Source organism: Watersipora subatra, chromosome 3, assembly GCF_963576615.1.
Source record: "Watersipora subatra chromosome 3, tzWatSuba1.1, whole genome shotgun sequence".
Lineage (NCBI taxonomy): Eukaryota > Metazoa > Bryozoa > Gymnolaemata > Cheilostomatida > Watersiporidae > Watersipora > Watersipora subatra.
Genome location: NC_088710.1, coordinates 36,640,694 through 36,664,514, shown reverse-complemented (window position 1 = coordinate 36,664,514; position 23,821 = coordinate 36,640,694). Strand labels below are relative to the sequence as shown.

The 23,821-nt window shown below is 36.9% G+C and overlaps 1 protein-coding gene across 1 annotated transcript; it reads right to left on the bottom strand.

The window, feature by feature from the left end:
* Positions 1–471: 471 nt before the first annotated feature.
* LOC137390569 (tRNA-specific adenosine deaminase 1-like) lies at positions 472–23,552 on the bottom strand. Its single transcript, XM_068076897.1, has 10 exons — positions 23,508–23,552; positions 22,875–22,995; positions 20,892–20,969; positions 20,209–20,263; positions 15,589–15,725; positions 14,199–14,610; positions 12,602–12,792; positions 7,844–7,946; positions 6,140–6,229; positions 472–1,204 (listed from the first exon to the last, which is right to left on the bottom strand). Exons 1-10 carry the CDS (start codon positions 23,550–23,552, stop codon positions 1,057–1,059), a joined length of 1,380 nt encoding a protein of 459 aa, XP_067932998.1. The 3' UTR covers positions 472–1,056.
* Between the last annotated feature and the right edge of the window lie 269 nt (positions 23,553–23,821).

Sequence of the window (23,821 nt, the reverse complement as noted above, 5' to 3'; positions counted from 1 at the left end):
TACTTGCAGTGTATAGGAAAACTATAACTGTAGCATATGCAATGAATGAGTGTACTTGTAGTGTCTACAGGTAAAATATAACTGTCGCATATAGAATGAATGGGTATACTTGTAGTGTGTACAGTTAAATTATAGCTGTATTATATACATGTACAATGCATGAGTGTACTTGTAGTGTGTACAGGTAAACTATAACTGTAGCAAATACAATACATGAGTGTACTTGTAGTGTATACAGGTAAACTTTAACTGTAGTATATACAATGGATGGGTGGACTTGTGGTGTGTACAAGTAAACTATAACTGTAGTATATACAATGGATGGGTGGACTTGTGGTGTGTACAGGTAAACTATAACTGTAGTCTCTTCAGCATTTTTTTTCACAGAAGTCAGCTATTGTTTATTGAGCAGCTATAACACACCTTCATAACACATCTTTAAATGTACACGCTCTGTTTCTTTATGACACATTGCAGTTAGCATCTTTGTCTGCAGGTATGACCCATCTGATGTGTCTGTCACATAGGTTCAACATTTATAAAATGTGAAAGTTATGACCCATCTAGTGTGTCTGTCACATAAGTTACACACTTATAACATGTGAAGAGCCCATTTAGAATGGCTAAACTACACGACTCATTGACTACATATTTGTGAGGCTCGGGACCACAAAGCACCAATTCTGATGTGAATACACAACAGTTCATGAGGCGTTGTTATAATTCAACCAAGCTGCCTTAGGATATGAGAAACTTTCTAAAAGCTAAAAAAAATTTAAAATATTCACCATGAACTTGCGTTGTAAAGAAATAGTTCTAAAATATTTGTGCATTAGTTAGATATTAGCCATCAGAAACTCTCTGTAGACTTGTGAAAAAACATAAAAGCCTCGCTATGAAATGAAGAGTTGATTTCAAATGAGAATCTCTCATTTCACTAATTATATCAACAAATAGAGCGAACCATTGGGGTGAACCAATAGAGCGAACTAATGGAGCGAACCATTGGAGCAAACAAAGAGAGCGCACCAATAGAGCATGTGGACATGATAATTATCAGGCATCTTCAAGAGTGAAGGAAGAATACGTTAGTTCTTTTCTCGGCCAAACTGTGAACTGTTTGTGGCTCTTTGTAAGATGATTCCAGTATACTGAATAGCCAGTTAAACTCTTACACTCCAAGTAATTCCTAGGTAGGTTCCTTCTGAAAACAAAAGATTATGCGACAGAAGTGCTAACTAATACCTTGTGATGATACAACACAATAATAACTAATACCTTGTGATGTTACAATACAATAATAACTAATACCTTGCGATGATACAACACAATAGTAACTAACACCTTGTGATGATACAACACAATAATAACTAATACCTTGTGATGTTACAATACAATAATGACTAACTAATACCTTGTGATGATACAACACAATAATAACTAATACCTTGTGATGATACAACACAATAGTAACTAATACCTTGTGATGTTACAATACAATAGTAACTAATACCTTATGGTGATACAACACAATAGTAACTAATACCTTATGATGATACAACACAATACTAACTAATACCTTGTGGGGATACAACACAATAGTAACTAATATCTTGTGATGATACAATACAATAATAACTAATACCTTGTGATGATACAATACAATAATAACTAATACCTTGTGATGATACAACACAATAGTAACTAATACTTTGTGATGTTACAATACAATAATAACTAACACCTTGTGATGATACAACACAATAATAACTAATACCTTGTGATGTTACAATACAATAATAACTAACTAATACCTTGTGATGATACAACACAATAATAACTAATACCTTGTGATGATATAACACAATAGTAACTAATACCTTGTGATGTCACAATACAATAATAACTAATACCTTGTGATGATACAACACAATAATAACTAATACCTTGTGATGTTACAATACAATAATAACTAATACCTTATGGTGATACAACACAATAATAACTAATACCTTATGATGTTACAATACAATAATAACTAATACCTTATGGTGATACAACACAATAGTAACTAATACCTTGTGATGATACAACACAATAATAACTAATACCTTGTGATGTTAAAATACAATAATAACTAACACCTTGTGATGATACAACACAATAATAACTAATACCTTGTGATGTTACAATACAATAATAACTAACACCTTGTGATGATACAACACAATAATAACTAATACCTTATGATGTTACAACACAACAGTAACTAATACCTTATGATGACACAACACAATAGTAACTAATACCTTGTGACGATACAACACAATAATAACTAATACCTTGTGATGTTACAACACAATAGTAACTAATACCTTGTGATGTTACAATACAATAAAAACTAACACCTTGTGATGATACAACACAATAATAACTAATACCTTATGATGTTACAACACAACAGTAACTAATACCTTATGATGACACAACACAATAGTAACTAATACCTTGTGATGATACAACACAATAATAACTAATACCTTGTGATGTTACAACACAATAATAACTAATACCTTGTGATGTTACAATACAATAATAACTAACACCTTGTGATGATACAACACAATAATAACTAATACCTTATGATGTTACAACACAACAGTAACTAATACCTTATGATGACACAACACAATAGTAACTAATACCTTGTAATGATACAACACAATAATAACTAATACCTTGTGATGATACAACACAATAGTAACTAATATCTCGTGATGATAACACAATAATAACTAATACCTTGTGATGATACAACACAATAGTAGCTAATACTTTATGGTGATACAACACAACAGTAACTAATACCTTATGATGATACAACACAATAGTAACTAATACCTTGTGATGTTACAACACAATAATAACTAATACCTTATGATGATACAACACAATAGCAACTAATACCTTGTGGTGATACAACACAACAGTAACTAATACCTTATGATGATACAACACAATAGTAACTAATACCAGATTGGAATATATAATACCAATTGTTTTATTAACAAATTAGAGTAATACAAAATGTGAGGATGAAGATAGAGATGGCATCCTATATTATGAGTCACCTCTGTTGAATAATAGTCAACAGATGCGATTCCTATTATAGGCTTCTTTTATTGTAGGCTAGTTTGTTTGTCTTATTACATTAAAAAAGTATATAACATTAGAAATACAAGAAAATGAAAGGCGCAATGAGGAACCACATGCTCAGTAGCATAACTAGTCATGGTGCTGGGCCCTCGTTAGCAGTTAGTGAATTAATTAGATGAGAAAATACACATTGACTACTTGAGTGAATCAAAGAGGTTTGCTTGAGACTTCATTTTAATTGTCCAAAATTGCTTATCTGTTGGAGGTCAGTGGAAAAAGGGTTCTAGACCGCCGACACCTGAAACATGACCTGCCTATGACTCGATGTAGAGGAAGGTGGTGGAAGTGGTAGGGCCAGTAAGGAGTAACGTGTGGCCTATGACTCGATGTAGAGGTAGAAGGTGGAAGTGGTAGGGCCAGTAAGGAGTGACGTGTGGCATATGACTCGATGTAGAGGAGGAAGGTGGAAGTGGTAGGGCCAGTAAGGAGTGACGTGTGGCATATGACTCGATGTAGAGAAGGAAGGTGGAAGTGGTAGGGCCAGTAAGGAGTGACGTGTGGCCTATGACTCGATGCAGAGGAGGAAGGTGGAAGTGGTAGGGCCAGTAAGGAGTGACGTGTGGCCTATGACTCGATGTAGAGGTGGAAGGTGGAAGTGGTAGGGTCAGCAAGGAGTGACGCGTGTTGTATAAGATCAATAGGGCAGTACTTTTAAAAGTAGGAAAGGCTAAAAGAGAGATATGAAACTTGTTAACTGTATAAATGGGTAGAAATAAAGATTTAAAATAGTGAAATCAATGGAAATGTTGCTTTTTATGATAAATGATGTAAAGAAGACGCTCTTGTATTATAGGAAGTTAGTTTAGATATATTTTGATACATTACCCCAAGCTTCTAAGCAATGAACTAATTTACCGTTAATGCATTATAAAGCAACAAGAAACCTAGAGTTAGCACAGAAGCTACCTTTAGATATCTACTTACTAGCTACCTAGTAGGTAGCTATCTAGTAGGCAGCTATCTATACTAGCTAGCTAGTAGGTAGCTAGTAGTTTATATTGAGTCAAAATATCAAACAGGTGCTCTTTTAACATGCTGATTTATGACAGCAGACAAAAACAGAGATTATCTGTAACTACTACTAAATATTGACAGAGATTACCTGTAACTGTTACTAAATACTCACAGAGATTATCTGTAACTGTTACTAGATACTGACAGAGATTACCTGTAACTGTTACTAGATACTGACAGAGATTACCTGTAACTGTTACTAAATACTCACAGAGATTACCTGTAACTGCTACTAAATACTGACAGAGATTGTAATGATAAAGATCTCCTCAAGTTGCAAGATCATATGCTCTTTCTGATTTGCTAATGTTTAGCTCATATCGCATCAGGCAGCTGTGTGATGAGCTTATATCTCATTAGACAGCTGTGTGATGAGCTTATATCTCATCAGGCAGCTGTGTGATGAGCTCATATCTCATCAGGCAGCTGTGTGATGAGCTTATATCTCATCAGGCAGCTGTGTGATGAGCTTATATCTCATTGATCAGCTGTGTGATGAGCTTATATCTCATTAGACAGCTGTGTGATGAGCTTACATCTCATCAGGCAGCTGTGTGATGAGCTTATATCTCATCAGGCAGCTGTGTGATGAGCTTATATCTCATTAAACAGCTGTGTGATGAGTTCATATCTCATCAGACAGCTGTGTGATGAGCTCATCACACAGCTGTGTGATGAGCTCACATCTCATCAAATAGCTGTGTGATGAGCTTATATCTCATCAGACAGCTGTGTGATGAGCTCATATCTCATTAAACAGCTGTGTGATGAGCTCACATCTCATCAAATAGCTGTGTGATGAGCTCACATCTCATTAGACAGCTGTGTGATGAGCTTATATCTCATCAGGCAGCTGTGTGATGAGCTCATATCTCATCAGACAGCTGTGTGATGAGCTCATATCTCATTAGGCAGCTGTGTGATGAGCTCACATCTCATCAGACAGCTGTGTGATGAGCTCATCACACAGCTGTGTGATGAGCTCACATCTCATCAAATAGCTGTGTGATGAGCTTATATCTCATCAGACAGCTGTGTGATGAGCTCATATCTCATTAAACAGCTGTGTGATGAGCTCACATCTCATCAAATAGCTGTGTGATGAGCTCACATCTCATTAGACAGCTGTGTGATGAGCTTATATCTCATCAGGCAGCTGTGTGATGAGCTCATATCTCATCAGACAGCTGTGTGATGAGCTCATATCTCATTAGGCAGCTGTGTGATGAGCTCACATCTCATCAGACAGCTGTGTGATGAGCTCATCACACAGCTGTGTGATGAGCTCACATCTCATCAAATAGCTGTGTGATGAGCTTATATCTCATCAGACAGCTGTGTGATGAGCTCATATCTCATTAAACAGCTGTGTGATGAGCTCATATCTCATTAGACAGCTGTGTGATGAGCTTATATCTCATCAGGCAGCTGTGTGATGAGCTAATATCTCATCAGGCAGCTGTGTGATGAGCTCATATCTCATCAGACAGCTGTGTGATGAGCTAATATCTCATTAGACAGCTGTCTGATGAGCTAATATCTCATCAGGCAGCTGTGTGATGAGCTAATATCTCATCAGGCAGCTGTGTGATGAGCTCATATCTCATCAGACAGCTGTGTGATGAGCTTATATCTCATTAAACAGCTGTGTGATGAGCTTATATCTCATCAGGCAGCTGTGTGATGAGCTCATATCTCATCAGACAGCTGTGTGATGAGCTCATATCTCATCAGACAGCTGTGTGATGAGCTCATATCTCATTAAACAGCTGTGTGATGAGCTTATATCTCATTAAACAGCTGTGTGATGAGCTCATATCTCATCAGACGGCTGTGTGATGAGCTTATATCTCATCAGACAGCTGTCTGATGAGATATAAGTAGTTTACTGCATGCCATAGACACTAACCTGTCAAGTAAGGCTAACCGTCTAGTCTCATCCATGCAACCGAAGATACGATGCAGTTCCTTGAGCATGCTTGACCGGCAAATGGAAAGTCTGCAATTACATGCAAATATGATTGATAAAAAACTGAAAGCAATTTTTTTTCCTTTGGAATTATGAACTCATAATTTTATTCCTTGAGTCAGCATTATGAATAGACTACCAGTAGTGTTCTGTTAATATTTCATACCGTCGTAGACTTTGTTTGTGCATCTTATATACTATCAACAGAAAATACATTTTTTATCATAGTGAAGTTATTCTCTAATCAAATTATCATAGAGGCGAATTACTTAAGAATCAGGTCTGTTTTAACTGCTGCAGTCGCAATTAACCCCTTCATATCATTATAAAATTGCTTTGAAAGTCAGCAAAGTTCAAGCTTTAATTAGTTATCAAAGAGCCTCGCTTGCAAATCCTGTGGAGCCATGTTCGGATAGAACCGTCTGTTAACAAAGTTGTGAAAAACCCTTCTATGTAAAACCAACCAACTTCCAAAGTTAGTCAATTAAAACACCAGTTCTTTTGTAACTGGCTCAAATGTACATGCCTGCTGCATGACCACGGTGAGATATAAAATGTACACGCCTGCATGACCACAGTGAGATATATAATGTACACGCCTGCATGACTACAGTGAGATATGAATGTACATGCCTGCATGACCACAGTGAGATATATAATGTACATGCATGCATGACCACAGTGAGATATAAAATGTACACGCCTGCATGACCACAGTGTGATATAAAAACATTGCACATTACGGTTTACAACATGCTAGTCCGAGTTCCCAAATGACTCAACTAATCACGATCTATTTCCCGAGAAAGGATACTTTGCTCGCAGCATGTGCAGAACATATCAGTGGTATATTAATGCAGGCATAAATAACTTTTAGTAAAACTAGCACGATATTTGACCTTGAATGACCAACTGCACTTACACTTGTGAGAATATTCTACTTTTTCAAAGTTTACTCATTGAAAGAGTGATATGATTAGAAATGATCCAACAAGTTGCGAGTGATGCTCGGCTTTTAGCTGACTCAGCAATTATTAAGCTTCATGTACTAATGAATAACTGAGAAATGTTGCATCCATTTTTGCCAATCATTCAACAGGTGAGGCTAAAACGCTGTCAACTTATTAGTCAGCTGTCCTGGACAATGCAAAAGTACTTTTTATATATCATCAAATGACTAGTCGAAGCGATACATGTTTTAGAGCCTAGACCAAATGTCAATGTATATTTTAGCCAGTTAAAGGAAAACTAATGCCCCAAATGACCCGAAGTTGGACAATTCTACATACAAGACGCTGTTTAACAACATAGTGTCAACCATAGACCTATTAAATATACTATTGTTGATAAGTCTATGGTGTCAACAGATTGTTCAACTCGAATATGACCCAACTGGTCCTTTAAATATGCTGCGGACATAAGGTGTAAGGTTCATCAAACTTCATTTCTTTTACACATGGCAAGTTTGCTTACACCTGATAGTTTAAACATCTCAATTAATGTGTTAAAAAGAGTCAGTCGCTATCGACTATTCCAATTAGATTGGATATAATCTTACCTGGAGACATGAGCTAAATAAAATAAATGCAAAAACCAAATATTTAAAGTGAACCTAAAGCTCAAGGTGTGTATTTTGATGAGCACCTGGCGGCAGGTGTCGTGAGCAATGTTTTGGTCATTCCTTGCTTATAACCATTTACGGCTACCTCAGTTACTCCATCTTCCGCCTGCTTGTACCAGATTAGACCTGAAAACAAGTGAGTGCCTTTCAAATATACCCATTGTTAGTTGCACAACTATACCAACATACATCATGTAGATAACACAGTACAACTTGAAGCAAGTGAATACACAGTACATTTTTAGTTAGTCAGTGTTCACTGAAAGTTTACAATGCATTGGTCCAGTTACGAATGATGATTGCACGCCTTGACTTACAAGAGGAGTTGAGCACAAAGTGAAGATAGTAAGTAACACAGAATAAAATTGCAATATGTCCATTGCTTCTGGTGCGAGTTGTCTATGGCATCAGGTAGGAGTTGTCTATTGCTTGTGATGGGAGTTGCCTATTCTACAGCAATCATGACTTTCCCGGTCATTTAAGGTCAACCATATACTATATATGGGTAAGCTGTGTTTGAATAGAGCAAAGATCGAGCCACCTTGCACTTTATTCTATTTAAATATAAGAAATACAATTATAGATGCTCATTTTCAGTTTGTAAATCAATTTCTTTGTGCATTTATGGAGCTTTCATTTTGTATTATTCTTGATTTGTAGTATTCCGCTGGCTCTCTAGCACCCTTTTAGTTGTCGATTCGTGTTGTTTGCAGTTGTCGCTGTAATGATTCAGCTTCCTGCTGTCTCCCAGCATCATGTAGATTTCTAATATAAACGTGTCGAATAAACTGTGAATGAACACTCACTATTATCCAGAAACACCTCGGTAGAAAATGAATGTACGCTGCAACACAAGTCTGCTTCGCTACACTTAAGCTCAACATATCAATATATCAATAAAAGATTCGATAAAAGATTCTCTACAAAGGTTTTCAAATATATCGTAATGTTGGATTAAAAAACAAAAGAACACACTGAATAACAAATTTCTCATTGAATTTTACTTTACCAGATGAATATGAATGCAGCGTACAATGGCTTTCTTCAATCAAGTCTTTATTGAAGTTGTCTTACTTTCCAATGATTCAGGTCTTTATCAGTGTTGTGAAATTGCCTTACTACCAAGAACTTGTCTTTATCAAAATTGTGAAGTTGTTTTGCTACCAAGGATTTCACTCTTTATCTGATTTGTGGAGTTGTCTTACTACCAAAGACTTGTTTTCATCAGTACTGTGAAGTTTTCTTCTTACCGAGGACTTGTGTCTTTATCACTGTTGTAAAGTTGTCTTAATACCAAAGACTCGGGTTTTTATAAGTGTTGTGAAGTTGTCTTGCTACCAAGGACTTGGGTCTTTATGAATCTTGTGAAGTTGTCTTGCTACCAAGGACTTAAGATGAAATGGAGCAGTTGTGGCTGAATTCTCCTCTACTGAGAATTCTATTCTCATTCCATGTCTTGTGAACTTGTTGCTTTAAAGAGAGTAGGAGGCTTCAGGATGCCATATAATATCTAACATGACTGGGCAGTTTGATCTTTATATATAGAACAAAAGGGTACCCCATAATAGGATTAGATATGAGTATAGTAACAGACACAAAAGGCAGAAATATTATAAAAAGAAATTTCCCTATGCAAGAGTGTGCAAATATTGTTTGTCACAAGATAACTTTACAATGTGACACTTAATTGTTTAATAAAATCCTTTCAAACTAACAGAATATCCCTTAATCATACTTTTAGAATGTTTCAATGCAAATTCTTCTAAAACAAGCTGAGTATAAGTACCAACTACCTAAATGTAAACTACTCAGACTTTCAATCACAATTACTCGCTATCCTTGGCACAAACATAAAAGAGCAAGAGAGTAGCAAAACTGATAAAAAAATATAACCAATATATTACAGTGATGTCAGCAAGAATAATCATTAGATCAATAAAACTGTTGTAGCCCAGTACACATTCTAAAAGAGCAAAAGAGGTGACCCTGATAATGATCAGCAATGAGTAACAAGATCTTTCTAAAAATGATGAAGCTAAAAAGATAGTGCAAAGTTGAAACGCACAACCTTGAAATGTTGCAAACTGTGCTAACAAGCCTTACCACAGCTCAGACATAACCTCTATAGTAATTATTTCACCCGTCACCAAAACATTGAAAGATTATCGATGAAATAGCGACCAACAGACACATATTACAGTTACATTTTGACAAATCAAATTCTGGTCATGGGCAGTGTGACTTAACGCAAGGTCATTTCATAACCTCACAACTTCCATTGTAAATTGCTAAGTAGCTTCAGTAGAGCAACGTGTTATTGGCCGCACTTACTCATAGGGTTGAAAAATAGACAGTGATACACTTACTCATAGAGTTGAAGAATAGACAGTGATACACTAACTCATAGAGTTGAAGAATAGACAGTAATACACTTACTCATAGGGTTGAAGAACAGACAGTGATACACTAACTCATAGAGTTGAAGAATAGACAGTAATACACTTACTCATAGAGTTGAAGAATAGACAGTAATACACTTACTCATAGTGTTGAAGAATAGACAGTAATACACTTACTCATAGTGTTGAAGAATAGACAGTGATACACTTACTCATAGTGTTGAAGAATAGACAGTGATACACTAACTCATAGGGTTGAAGAATAGACAGTGATACACTTACTCATAGAGTTGAAGAATAGACAGTGATACACTAACTCATAGTGTTGAAGAATAGACAGTAATACACTTACTCATAGGGTTGAAGAATAGACAGTGATACACTTACTCATAGAGTTGAAGAATAGACAGTAATACACTTACTCATAGGGTTGAAAAATAGACAGTGATACACTTACTCATAGAGTTGAAGAATAGACAGTAATACACTTACTCATAGAGTTGAAGAATAGACAGTAATACACTTACTCATAGAGTTGAAGAATAGACAGTGATACACTAACTCATAGGGTTGAAGAATAGACAGTAATACACTTACTCATAGTGTTGAAGAATAGACAGTGATACACTAACTCATAGGGTTGAAGAATAGACAGTGATACACTTACTCATAGGGTTGAAGAATAGACAGTGATACACTAACTCATAGGGTTGAAGAATAGACAGTGATACACTAACTCATAGGGTTGAAGAATAGACAGTAATACACTTACTCATAGTGTTGAAGAATAGACAGTGATACACTAACTCATAGAGTTGAAGAATAGACAGTAATACACTTACTCATAGTGTTGAAGAATAGACAGTGATACACTAACTCATAGGGTTGAAGAATAGACAGTGATACACTTACTCATAGTGTTGAAGAATAGACAGTAATACACTAACTCATAGGGTTGAAGAATAGACAGTGATACACTAACTCATAGGGTTGAAGAATAGACAGTGATACACCTACTCATAGAGTTGAAGAATAGACAGTGATATACTTACTCATAGGGTTGAAGAATAGACAGTAATACACTTACTCATAGAGTTGAACCATAGACAGTGAAACACTAACTCATAGAGTTGAAGAATAGACAGTAATACACTTACTCATAGGGTTGAAGAATAGACAGTGATACATTTACTCATAGAGTTGAAGAATAGACAGTAATACACTTACTCATAGGGTTGAAGAATAGACAGTGATACACTTACTCATAGAGTTGAAGAATAGACAGTAATACACTTACTCATAGAGTTGAAGAATAGACAGTAATACACTTACTCATAGAGTTGAAGAATAGACAGTAATACACTTACTCATAGAGTTGAAGAATAGACAGTAATACACTTACTCATAGAGTTGAAGAATAGACAGTAATACACTTACTCATAGGGTTGAAGAATAGACAGTGATACACTAACTCATAGAGTTGAACCATAGACAGTGATACACTTACTCATAGAGTTGAAGAATAGACAGTAATACACTTACTCAAAGAGTTGAAGAATAGACAGTAATACACTTACTAATAGGTTTGAAGAATAGACAGTAATACACTTACTCATAGTGTTGAAAAATAGACAGTAATACACTTACTCATAGTGTTGAAGAATAGACAGTGATACACCTACTCATAGAGTTGAAGAATAGACAGTGATACACTTACTCATAGGGTTGAAGAATAGACAGTGATACACTTACTCATAGGGTTGAAGAATAGACAGTGATACACTTACTCATAGGGTTGAAGAATAGACAGTAATACACTTACTCATAGGGTTGAAGAATAGACAGTAATACACTTACTCATAGAGTTGAAGAATAGACAGTAATACACTTACTCATAGAGTTGAAGAATAGACAGTAATACACTTACTCATAGTGTTGAAAAATAGACAGTGATACACTTACTCATAGGGTTGAAGAATAGACAGTAATACACTTACTCATAGGGTTGAAGAATAGACAGTAATACACTTACTCATAGAGTTGAAGAATAGACAGTAATACACTTACTCATAGAGTTGAAGAATAGACAGTGATACACTTACTCATAGAGTTGAAGAATAGACAGTAATACACTTACTCATAGTGTTGAAAAATAGACAGTGATACACTTACTCATAGGGTTGAAGAATAGACAGTAATACACTTACTCATAGGGTTGAAGAATAGACAGTAATACACTTACTCATAGAGTTGAAGAATAGACAGTAATACACTTACTCATAGAGTTGAAGAATAGACAGTGATTCACTTACTCATAGGGTTGAAGAATAGACAGTGATACACTTACTCATAGGGTTAAAGAATAGACAGTGATACACTTACTCATGGGACAGGGAATGATTTTGCTGCTTCCACCTAACAGCTGCTCAATGCTAGATTTGCTGTGCCGAAACATTATATCTGAATGAGAGATTTCAGGACAGTGTAGAGTGTAAACTTGGTTGTCAGCGGAGATGTCAGCGGATAGCCTTCCATATATAGCACGCCTCAAAGCATCCTGGTCATATGAGCAACTAAAATAGAGTTGAAGGTAAAAATGATAGACAAAGTCAGGATGAGCTCAATGATAAATCAAGAGATAGTACTTTGTAAGTCCGCTTGTAGCTGCTGCCACTTGAGCGATTGTAATGCAGTGCTCAGACAGATAAGTATGACTGCACACTTGCACTTCCACAATGGACTACCGTGTGCTTCGAATTGGACAAAGACTAGCATGTGCGCCTACAGATATATGAACAAATGTTGAAAACTAGCGCCATTAAATATATGAAAGCTGGGGGAATGTTATTATTCATATCGAGAGAATATGAAACTTGTAGCTGTATCACCCGCTAGCAACTAGAATAATTATTATTCATATCGAGAGAATATGAAACTTGTAGCTGTATCACCCGCTAGCAACTAGAATAATTGTTATTCATATCGAGAGAATATGAAACTTGTAGCTGTATCACCCGCTAGCAACTAGAATAATTGTTATTCATATCGAGAGAATATGAAACTTGTAGCTGTATCACCCGCTAGCAACTAGAATAATTGTTATTCATATCGAGAGAATATGAAACTTGTAGCTGTATCACCCGCTAGCAACTAGAATAATTGTTATTCATATCGAGAGAATATGAAACTTGTAGCTGTATCACCCGCTAGCAACTAGAATAATTGTTAGATCAGTATGGTTTGACTAATTAAATCTCCATGTTTTATATGGTGTGGCAGACATTGCTGACCAGGTCTCGACAGATCATCTTACTTTTATCATCACTTTTATCATCCTACTATAATTACTAGCAGGTAATCAGCAAACATGTTTCGCATTTTAATGTAGAGTTTATGCCAATAAATAGGCTACTATAAGAAACAAAGTTTTAAGAACTCATGCTAAAAGCGTTTAAAGCAAACAAGCTCAGCACTGGTCAGCACCTGTTAGCCGAGTCGACTCGTGTCAGCTCAAGTAACAATTATTTTGCAAACAAAGTAATTTAAAGTTTATGTTTAATTTTCTAATAGCTGCATGAAATCGGTGACAAGTTATCATCGATACATTTTGTTACTCATTCCTAATGTGTCTTGATTAGACGTCCCTGCTAAGCTCCTGCACACGCTATGTACCAGCCAAATGCCTGAGTCAAAAGAAGGCATGACAATCATTAATCTACTTGGAGACGCTTGCATGATATATATTATATATGTATATGATTCTGCAGTCAATGAATGTTGCTGTATGATATTCTTCCATCCCTTTAAAACTTGAGCCTGATGTAAAAGAGCAAGAGGGAGAGTAGTTGGGAGAGCAACGGATGAAGCAATAACAAAATGAAGACTATTTGGTTGAGTGAAAAATGGAGAACTTTTAATTTTGCACTTTTCTACTGGCAACTTTCAGTTTGTTATCACAAATTTGCTATCTCTACCATACCCAGAAAGCACGATGTGATCGATGTAGATGGGTTTGTCAAGAAATAGCATCGAAAAGCAGCCTTGACACCCTAGGATGTTCCAGCGAGAGATCTTATCACTGCAGCTGAGACTCTTTGTTTGGTCCCCACGACCGGGTTTAGTCCTCAGCACGCCTGTCACATGGTAGCCCAGTCCTGGCGATAGCTCATCTTGCTCCACTCCAGGAACACATTTAGCTCCAGTTCTATAAAGATCACCGTCCTCTGGCGGTTGCCATCTCGCACCAGCTGTGCTCTTGCCATCATTGTCCGAGCCAAAGTTGATGTCAGACTTGGTTTTTTTAGTGAAATGATCACTTTCGAGGCTCATATTTCTTTTTTTGGAAGCGTGTACATCACCGTCAGGCCTGGTGTATATAGAGGCATCACCACCTGAGGCGGACATAAGGAGGATCAGTGTAGTCTACTGACATTCTATTATCAAAGAGCCAAACAAACAAGTCTTAGGTACTCACCATGGGCAGTTACTAGTGTACTCCTATCTGCTTAACTCAAAGGTTGATGTGGAGAAACTGTACTCATGTTCTACTATAGTCTTAGATGGAGAAACTGTACTCATGTTCTACTATAGTCTTAGATGGAGAAACTGTACTCATGTTCTACTATAGTCTTAGATGGAGAAACTGTACTCATGTTCTACTATAGTTTTAGATGGAGAAACTGTACTCATGTTCTACTATAGTCTTAGATGGAGAAACTGTACTCATGTTCTACTATAGTCTTAGATGGAGATTTGGAGGCAAGTGTTCAAACTCCCAGGTCACTGGAAGATCCTGAGCTTGAGTAGGCATTATCACCCATTTGGGTTAACAGGGGTGAGAAAATAATAAATATAATTGTCTTCCTTGAATCATATTGGTTACAATGAAATCAGTCAGTGATGTTACACAATCACACTAATAAAGGAATAAGTACCCTCATTCAAACTTGATCCACAATCCACAGTAAATTTCACATTATGTTTACGTTATGATGTGAACTACTTTGTTAAGTTTATTATATCAAACTGATAAGAATTACTTCAATTTGAGTTTATTATATCACACTTCAAGTTAAGTTTATTATATCAAACTGATAAGAATTACTTTGAGTTAAGTTTATTATATCAAACTGATAGGTATTACTTTGAGTTAAGTTTGTTATATCAAAGGGATTGGAATTAGTTTGAAATGTGAGCCAGGTCGTTGTACAAGATTTGGTTTGTAGTGGCTGAACTTGAGTTCAGCCTGTTGACTAGTAAGAAAAATCAGATAATCTCAGCAGAAGTGCATTAGTGATATAATGATGTTCTAAAGAGCAAGTGAAAAATGGTTTATATTACTAAACAGATATACATGTATAAGCACTCACATGGAGTCTGAGTAGAGAAAAGTATCACCTTTACATCATCCTTCAGCTGCAATTTGTTTCCCTCTGCGCATAGTTCCAACACACTGTCTGGGCTTGAAAGATGCTGGTAGACTCGACTAGCCTCTGACATGAGGAATCTGCAGATTATAGCAGCATGATTAGTGTTGTAGTAGTATTGGTACAAGTAAAAGTTACCCCCTCATGTTCGTGTTTTTGTTAAGAGTAGACAACTCTTGCATTAACAATCACATTATATTTGTGTCTTAGAATTAACACGCGCTTTCGGTTCAGTACAAAAACTAAGTGAAAAACGATGTTATATCTCTCTCATCATAATCCAAGCCATTCTCTCCATCTGTGTAATACAACACGGTGGCAGCGGTCTGAACTTGTTCCTGGGTGTCATGCAAGGGGTTAACTGTCTCAACACAGCTTAGATCTGAGGGCTGATGATCTCTCTGGAGAGTGGAGAAGATGGTCTAGATCATTTGAAAATTTTCTGCTGGCCATAGATTTGGTGGCAACAAGCAAGGCTGCAAAAAAAAGGAAGCTTGCTTTGTTCAGACATGTGGGAGGTGAAGATGTAAGGGAAGTATAGTCACAGCTGGAATTTGCAACTGACCTTGATGAAAATGGTCTGACTCACGAGATTGAGAAAGAAACAGGAAAGAAAATTGAAAGATGTGTTAAAGAAATTTCAAGATTATTGTAATCTAAGAACTGGAACTATTAGTGAGTACATTTCAATTCCACGACTGCACTCAATCAGGTGAGTCATGTGATGTAGGCTATATCTTATGAGGCTGAAGAGACTAGGTTGAAGGGTGTTAGTTTGAAACACAGAGGGATTTGCTTATCGGAGATAAGCTCCTTTTTGGAATGGATGATGTGAAGTTTTGTGATAAGCTAATGAAAGAGCTCAATGAGAAGCTTACTTTGGAGTACGTTGTCAAGGCAATTCGAGTGCAAGAAATGGCAGTCAAGTTGAAAAATGTGACTGTCACCCCACAGCAAAAAAGGCAGGAAACCAAGGATGGAGATAATGAGGTAGTAAGGAGTGAAAGGAAAAACTGGAAAACCAAACCAGCAATAGAAAAGGTTGGGGGAAGCACTTGTGGCAGATGTGGGAGGAATCATAGCAAGCAAGTAAAGTGCCTTGATATGGGTCAAAAATGCAGAAACTGATAAATTTAACCATTTTGCCAGACAGTGCACAGGAAGAGCAGACATAAATGATATAAATGAAGACGAAACTGAGGTTCAGAGGAAGGTTTATTTAAGAAAAATGGACCTTGTGGAGTCCATCACACAAGCTTGGAAAAAGGGCAAACAGCCAACTTTAAATTGGACACTGGGGCTGCACTAAGTGTTTGTGGACCAAATCATTTCAAAGGGAGATCGGAGCCTTCAACTAAAAGATTATAAGGGGCAGGTAAAACACAGTTAAATTGCTTAGGGGTTATAAGATGCTGCATCCAAGATGGTAAATTTGCCACAAAAGATGATATATATGTAGTTGAGAACCAACAGACGCCATTTCTGAGCAGAAAAGCCTGCGAAACACTACACTTGGTATCAGTATATGCTGACAGGTGTGAAGTGAGTGATGTGAAGGTGGACAAGCAGCTGTTTAGGGGTCTAGGATTAGTAAAGAATGAACATTCCATCACACTAAAGGAGGATGCCATGCCTTTTGCTATACACGTCCCTAGACCAATATTGTTCCCGCTAAAAAAGCAAGCAGAGCAAGCATTAGATGAGATGGTGAAAAATAGAGTCATGCCAATTACTGAAGCAACACCCTGGGTTGCACCGATGGTCGTACCAAAAAATGGCCAAGACAAAGTTAGAATTTGTACAGACTTCCCCCAACTCAACAATTATGTGATGAGAAAAATTCATCCAATGGCCACCGTAGAGAGCAGTTTTGCTAGTCTAGGAAACGGTGTGAAGTTTTCAAAAATTGATGCTAACAGTGGATTTTTTCAGATACCACTCAGTCAAAAGTAAAAAAGTTGACTACTTTTTTTACTCATATGGGAAAATACATGTATGAAAGGCTTCCCCAAGGCCTTTGTAATGCCCTGGCAATAGTTTCAGCAGAAATGAATAAAATATCGAAAGGAATTGAAGGAGTGATAGTTCATCTGGACGATGTGTATGGACGATTTGGAAAAATGCAAAAGAAACAAAACAAAAGTTTGGAGTTGGTCTTGGCTGCAATCAAGACAGCCGGTATGACACTGAACATATCAAAATTGGAGCGTGTCCCTCTGAGGGCTTTCCTAAAAACAGGTATTGAATGGCACTAGGGCCATGCGCAGGAGAGTGCGTTTCATGAAGTCAAAGAGCTGTTCAGTAAACCAAGCATCCTTGCTCCATACAGTGCGGAAAAGCCCACATTTGTGACCACAGACACCAGCAATCAAGGGCTAGGAGCTACTCTGAGTCAAGTTCAAGGTGACGGCATCCGCAAGCTTGCGGCGGCTGCTAGTAGATCTCTTAGTGAAACTGAGCAACTTTGTGCAGGTATTGAAAATGAGGCACTGGGAGTGTACTGGGCAATGGAGAAACTTTCTCAGTAATGAACTGTCTTAGGAATGAAAGATAAAATGATTGAAACAGATTACAAAGCCCTCCTTCCCTTGTTTGGTAATCAGTTTTTAGATAAGCTGCCTCCTAGAATTCAAGGCTTCAAATGGCGACTACAAAGATTCTACTATGACATCAAATATGTGAGTGGAACTGACAACAAGGCAGCAGATGCACTATTGTGATATAACACTAGGGAATCAGAACGGAGTGATGTAATGCGAGTAGAAGTGATTGAGAGCTACATAAACAGAAGAGTGTGCATTTGAATGGGAGCTGCGACAGATTGGAGAAATTCAAAGTAGAACAAAGGGAAGATGAAACTTCGAAACAAGTTATTCACTATGTTGAACAGGGTTGGCCAGTTTACCTTTCAACCATGGACACAATCCTGAGGCCGTACTTTAAAAGGAGAGAACGACTGATTATGAATAAGGGACTGCTGATGTTGGGCATGAGATTGGTGGTTCCCCTATCTCAGAGGAGTCAGGTTCTTGAGAATATGCATAAAGGAAATTTAGGCATTGCTAAATGCCAATGCATGAGCTAGAAACAGTTTGTGGCCGTCTATGGCAAAGACAAAAGAAGTAAAGATAGCTAATTGTGAAGCGTGTAAGAGAGAATCCGAATATCACATATGAACTCTTAAGACCTTCCGCTACACCTGATCGCCCTTGGCAAATGTTAGGTACTGATCTGCTTCAACTAGAGAGAAACAGCTAACTCATAGTGACAAATTATTATTCAAGATACCCTGAGATAGCTTTGCTAGGTAGAGATACTACATCAAAGAATGTCATATCCCACATGAAAAGTATATTTTATGTAGCAGATTGTTTGGTGTCTGACAACGGACCACAGTATTCATCTGAGGACTTTCAGAAATTTGCAACAGCATATGGATTCACTCATGTCACAAGTAGCCCGAAGTATGCTCTCAGCAACGGTGCAGCTGAGAGAGCAGTTGCAACAGTAAAATCCTTGCTCAGCAAGAAGAAAGATCCATATATAGCTCTCCTTGCCTACAGGGCATCACCACAGTTAGGTGTATACCCTTCCGCTGAATTGCTTATGGGACAGATACTGAAGACAACCGTGACAGTACATCCTGATAGCCTAATGCCATAGCTACCGGATCATGAGAAGTTTAAAGCCAAGAATAAGTGTTACAAAGAGAGAATGAAGATGATACGATATCAATATCAAGGTAAAAGATCTGTCAGCAGTGTGTGGTGGAGATTGTGTTATGGTGAGAGATAATAGCCAAGAGGGCACAGTAGTCAGAGCTAACCTAGATAGAGATCAAAATATTATCTTAAAGGGAGATCATGGTGAGCACTTGGTACGGAATAGGTATCTCCATGGTGAATGTGGAGAGACGCAGTGTTGGTGAAAGATCAGCTATGACGGCAACCCCTAGGACGAGTGTACGGCTTAGGCAACAACCAAATAAATATGAGGCATAAGCTTAAGAGTAGGGTAACTACCATACTGCAACATGCTGCTACATCACATTGCTGACAAACAAACTATGAACTCTAGACAATCACTATTCCATATCACTACATACCTTACTCTTGACAATACTCTGTTTGTTTATTTTTGTTGCATTTGCCATACAAATTTATTATTGCTTATTTGTTCGCCACAGGGTTTTGGTGCCTGTTTAGTTTTTGTAGATCGTTATCTAAATATGCCAGCTTTAGAGCTTGTGAACGGATGTTGTAATATTAGTACGTGTAAGAGTTGTCCTCTCATGTCTGTGTTTTGATTGAAAGTAGACAATTCTTGCATAAACGATCACATTATATTCGTGTCTTAGGATTAACTTGCGCTTTCAGTTCAATACAAAAATTAAGTGAAAAACGATTTTATATCTCCCTCGTAATAACCAAAGCCCATCCTCTCCATCCGTGTAATACAACAATTCGCCCATGGCTTCTGGTAGTCTTACTAAAACTAATTGCTGAACGCAATGTTTATCAAGTATCAGGGTGGCAGCAGACACGGGGTGATGAAAGCACTAACCTCTGAAATGCCCTCCGAGCAAGCACCTCCGCATGACTATCATGCAGTCGATGACCTAGAATAGCAAAACTGATTGATGACTTCCTCTGCAAGCTTCTACCTTGAGCCCTATTATAAAGCTGTGCGTGGTTTTACATTCCTCTAAAAATCTTCCAACAAAACTTTTGCAAGAACAAGAAACAACAAAAACGTCAAATAGACTTCAAGGTAACACCAAAAATAAAAAAACGGGTATAGCTAATAAATGGTTTGATTATGGCATAAGAATAATAGATATTCCACACATATGATGCTAGACACTATGCTGTAACATACAGTAGATATTCCACACATATGATGCCAGACACTATGCTGTAACATACAGTAGATATTCTATACATTTGATGCTAGACGTTATACTGTAACATACAGTAGATATTCTACACATTTGATGCTAGACACTATACTGTAACATACAGTAGATATTCTATACATTTAATGGTAAATGGCATGCTGTAACATACAGTAGATATTCTATATGTATGATGGTAAATGGCATGCTGTAACATACAGTAGATATTCTATACGTATGATGGTAAATGGCATGCTGTAACATTCAGCAGATAGGCTTGGTAAATGATGTGAGACCTAAAGGCAGCATACATACAATAAATAATTTAGACAAGGGCAAAGTGTTCACTCACCATGCTTATTTAACAGAGAACCTCCAAGACAGCGGGTACCAGTAGCACAGGAGACAACCTTTGCATCGCAATCGCTCACTAAAACATGATGACAGCAGAATCAACAGCACAAGAGAATAATGGTAACAAGAGCACACCTGCGCCTGGCAGCACACATAATAATAACAAGGATATATCTGCACCTGGTAGCGCGCATAATAGTAACAAGGATATAGCTGCACCTGGCAGCGCATATAATAGTAACAAGAATACATCTGCACCTGGCAGCGCATATAATAGTAACAAGAATACATCTGCACCTGGCAGCACATATAATAGTAACAAGAATACATCTGCACCTGGCAGCACATATAATAGTAACAAGAATACATCTACACCTGGCAGCACATATAGTAGTAACAAGAATACATCTGCACCTGGCAGCACATATAATAGTAACAAGGATATATTTGCACTTGGCAGCACATATAATAGTAACAAGAATATATTTACACTTGGCAGCACATATAATAGTAACAAGAATATATTTACACTTGGCAGCAAAAATGCCGCTTCACTGGTTGATGCCGTACATGGATATAAAGCTCTTAAAGATCTGGCATCAAAATTTTACCAAACTTGGCGAGTATTAATCTTTCTATATTATTACTTATAACAAAGCTAAAAATACAGCTTTGCATTCTTTGGCCTGTCTTACTTAATGGAACACTTGAAGCTCACCACCTAAATATATAGCCTGTCTGGTAAAAAGGCAAGCTGCTTAAGATTAATAAAACAATTTTGAATGATGTGAAAACAATATAATTGAATATATGTATATCAAGAGATCTAGAGATCAATGACTATGAGATCTAGAGACTTGCAAAGATTGCAGGGAGAATCACCATCAAAAATGCATTAGTGAATGGAAGTTTATGTGCCCATGGGAGGGATGGTAACCGCTGACCAAAAACAAGCGATCTTGTACTGTTCAGTTTCTGTGTCTACATGTATATATATTTCTCAAAGTATGTGTGTATGTGGATCTGCTATTCCGGCTATAGCTATAGTGCACACTGATTAATTTACCGATGCGGCCATGCGTTACAATGGTCCAGTTAAGAAATATTTTTCGTAAGGTTTGAGTACTATATCTGGGGTCAAGGCCAATTCTTCTCGCGCGGACAATTATATTGCCTCCGTATCGTAGTATTCAAAGTTTTGATGGATAGGTTCTGGTGGAACAGTAACCTTTTTATACACACTTACACTTCTATGCAAGAATTTTTATTATTAATTCTACATATTCAGGATATTTATTTCGTTTTCTCAGTTCGTATTAATTGTTTCATTACCAAATAATCTATTATTTTAATCGCAGCAAAACTGACTTAATTTAGCTATTACTTGTCAATTATTTCACATTTACATCTAAACCTTTTCATAGTTGTTTTATTTTTTTTAATTTATTTGACCTGCATGAAACATTTTTCTCATAATATGAAGTTTAAAAGTTGTTTGACAAAGTTTGAGAACCTTTACAGTTGTTTTTATTTTCTCTCTTAATTTATTTGAATTACACAAAAAACTTTTCTCCTGATATGTAGTTTGAAAGTTGGAATGGAAAATGTTGTTATATTTGAAATACAAATCAATTTTCTGACCAAAGGCTTTTTTATTACCTGGACAACGCCAGGTAGCGCAGCTAGTTATATAATACAAATGCAATTACATATGACAAATATGCAGATAATAAAGCCCTGAGGAAGCTATACCTACACCTTAATTGTATCATATAGGTCTGAGGAAACTTTAACTACACCTTAACTGTATCATATAGGTCTAAGGGAGATAGACCTACACTTTCCCTGTATCCTATAAGCCTGATGTGCGAAGGATTTACACAAATCGTTAATAGATTTGGTTCTGAAGGCTATTTTGGAGACATACATATAACATAACTGATCCCAATCTGAATACTGTAGCATTCAAGGAGGCACTAACCAAGGAGGAAACTTGCTAAAGTAGTCCACTGTCGGGGGTCACAAGGCTTTCCTCGCCGCGGTAGCGTATCATAAAACTGAAAAACCTTTTCAGCAATGACTCTGGCATCCACGTTCATCCTCTTCAAAGATTCAAAAATTTCATACAACACCAAGATAATACAGAACATCACCTGTTAAACATGTGCATTGAAGTGTTAATATTATTATCATGTTATAATATTATACGATGTTATGTATATTATGTTATCATATGATGTTATTACAATACTTTACAACAGGGGTGTTCAACCTTTTTAAATTGAGGGCCACATGAAGCATCGAAGCGATTCCAAAGAACCAAGTGTTGTGAATTAGCTGCAGAATAATTTCAGAGCAAGTAAATATGAGAGATATACAACTGAAGATAGCATTGTTTGGTACTTGTATTCGTATTATGTATGTATGAGATACTGTATCAAAAAACAAGTGTGCATACAATGTACAATGTACACATCATCATATGTATACAAAAAATTGCGAACGGAAGAAATATTCAACAAGAAAATAAACTGTCCCATTTTATTTGGAGAAGTGCCATGTTCCTGTACTATAAATCTGTAAACAGGGCTATTTATAGATTTCAGTGAGAAACCTGGTACTGCTCTTCTCTCACAACTAGCTTCATGTTAGGCTCCATGTTAGGTTTTGTTGCTCATGATGCGACTCCGATTTGTTACATCAGGTGCTTATCTGTTAAGGCAAGTGCAATACTTGTTCTTGTGTTTCGTTTCACTGAAAAACTGTTCACAGAGCTATGTTGAGCAAAATAGACTCACCATTCTCAAGACATGTTTATATATACTGGAATATGTAACCTGAGACAAGAAATCGTAAAACTCCATAAGCTTGTGACGCTCATGGTGTTGCTAGGGATCGTCATCACATTGAAATTCTATAAGTTCAAAG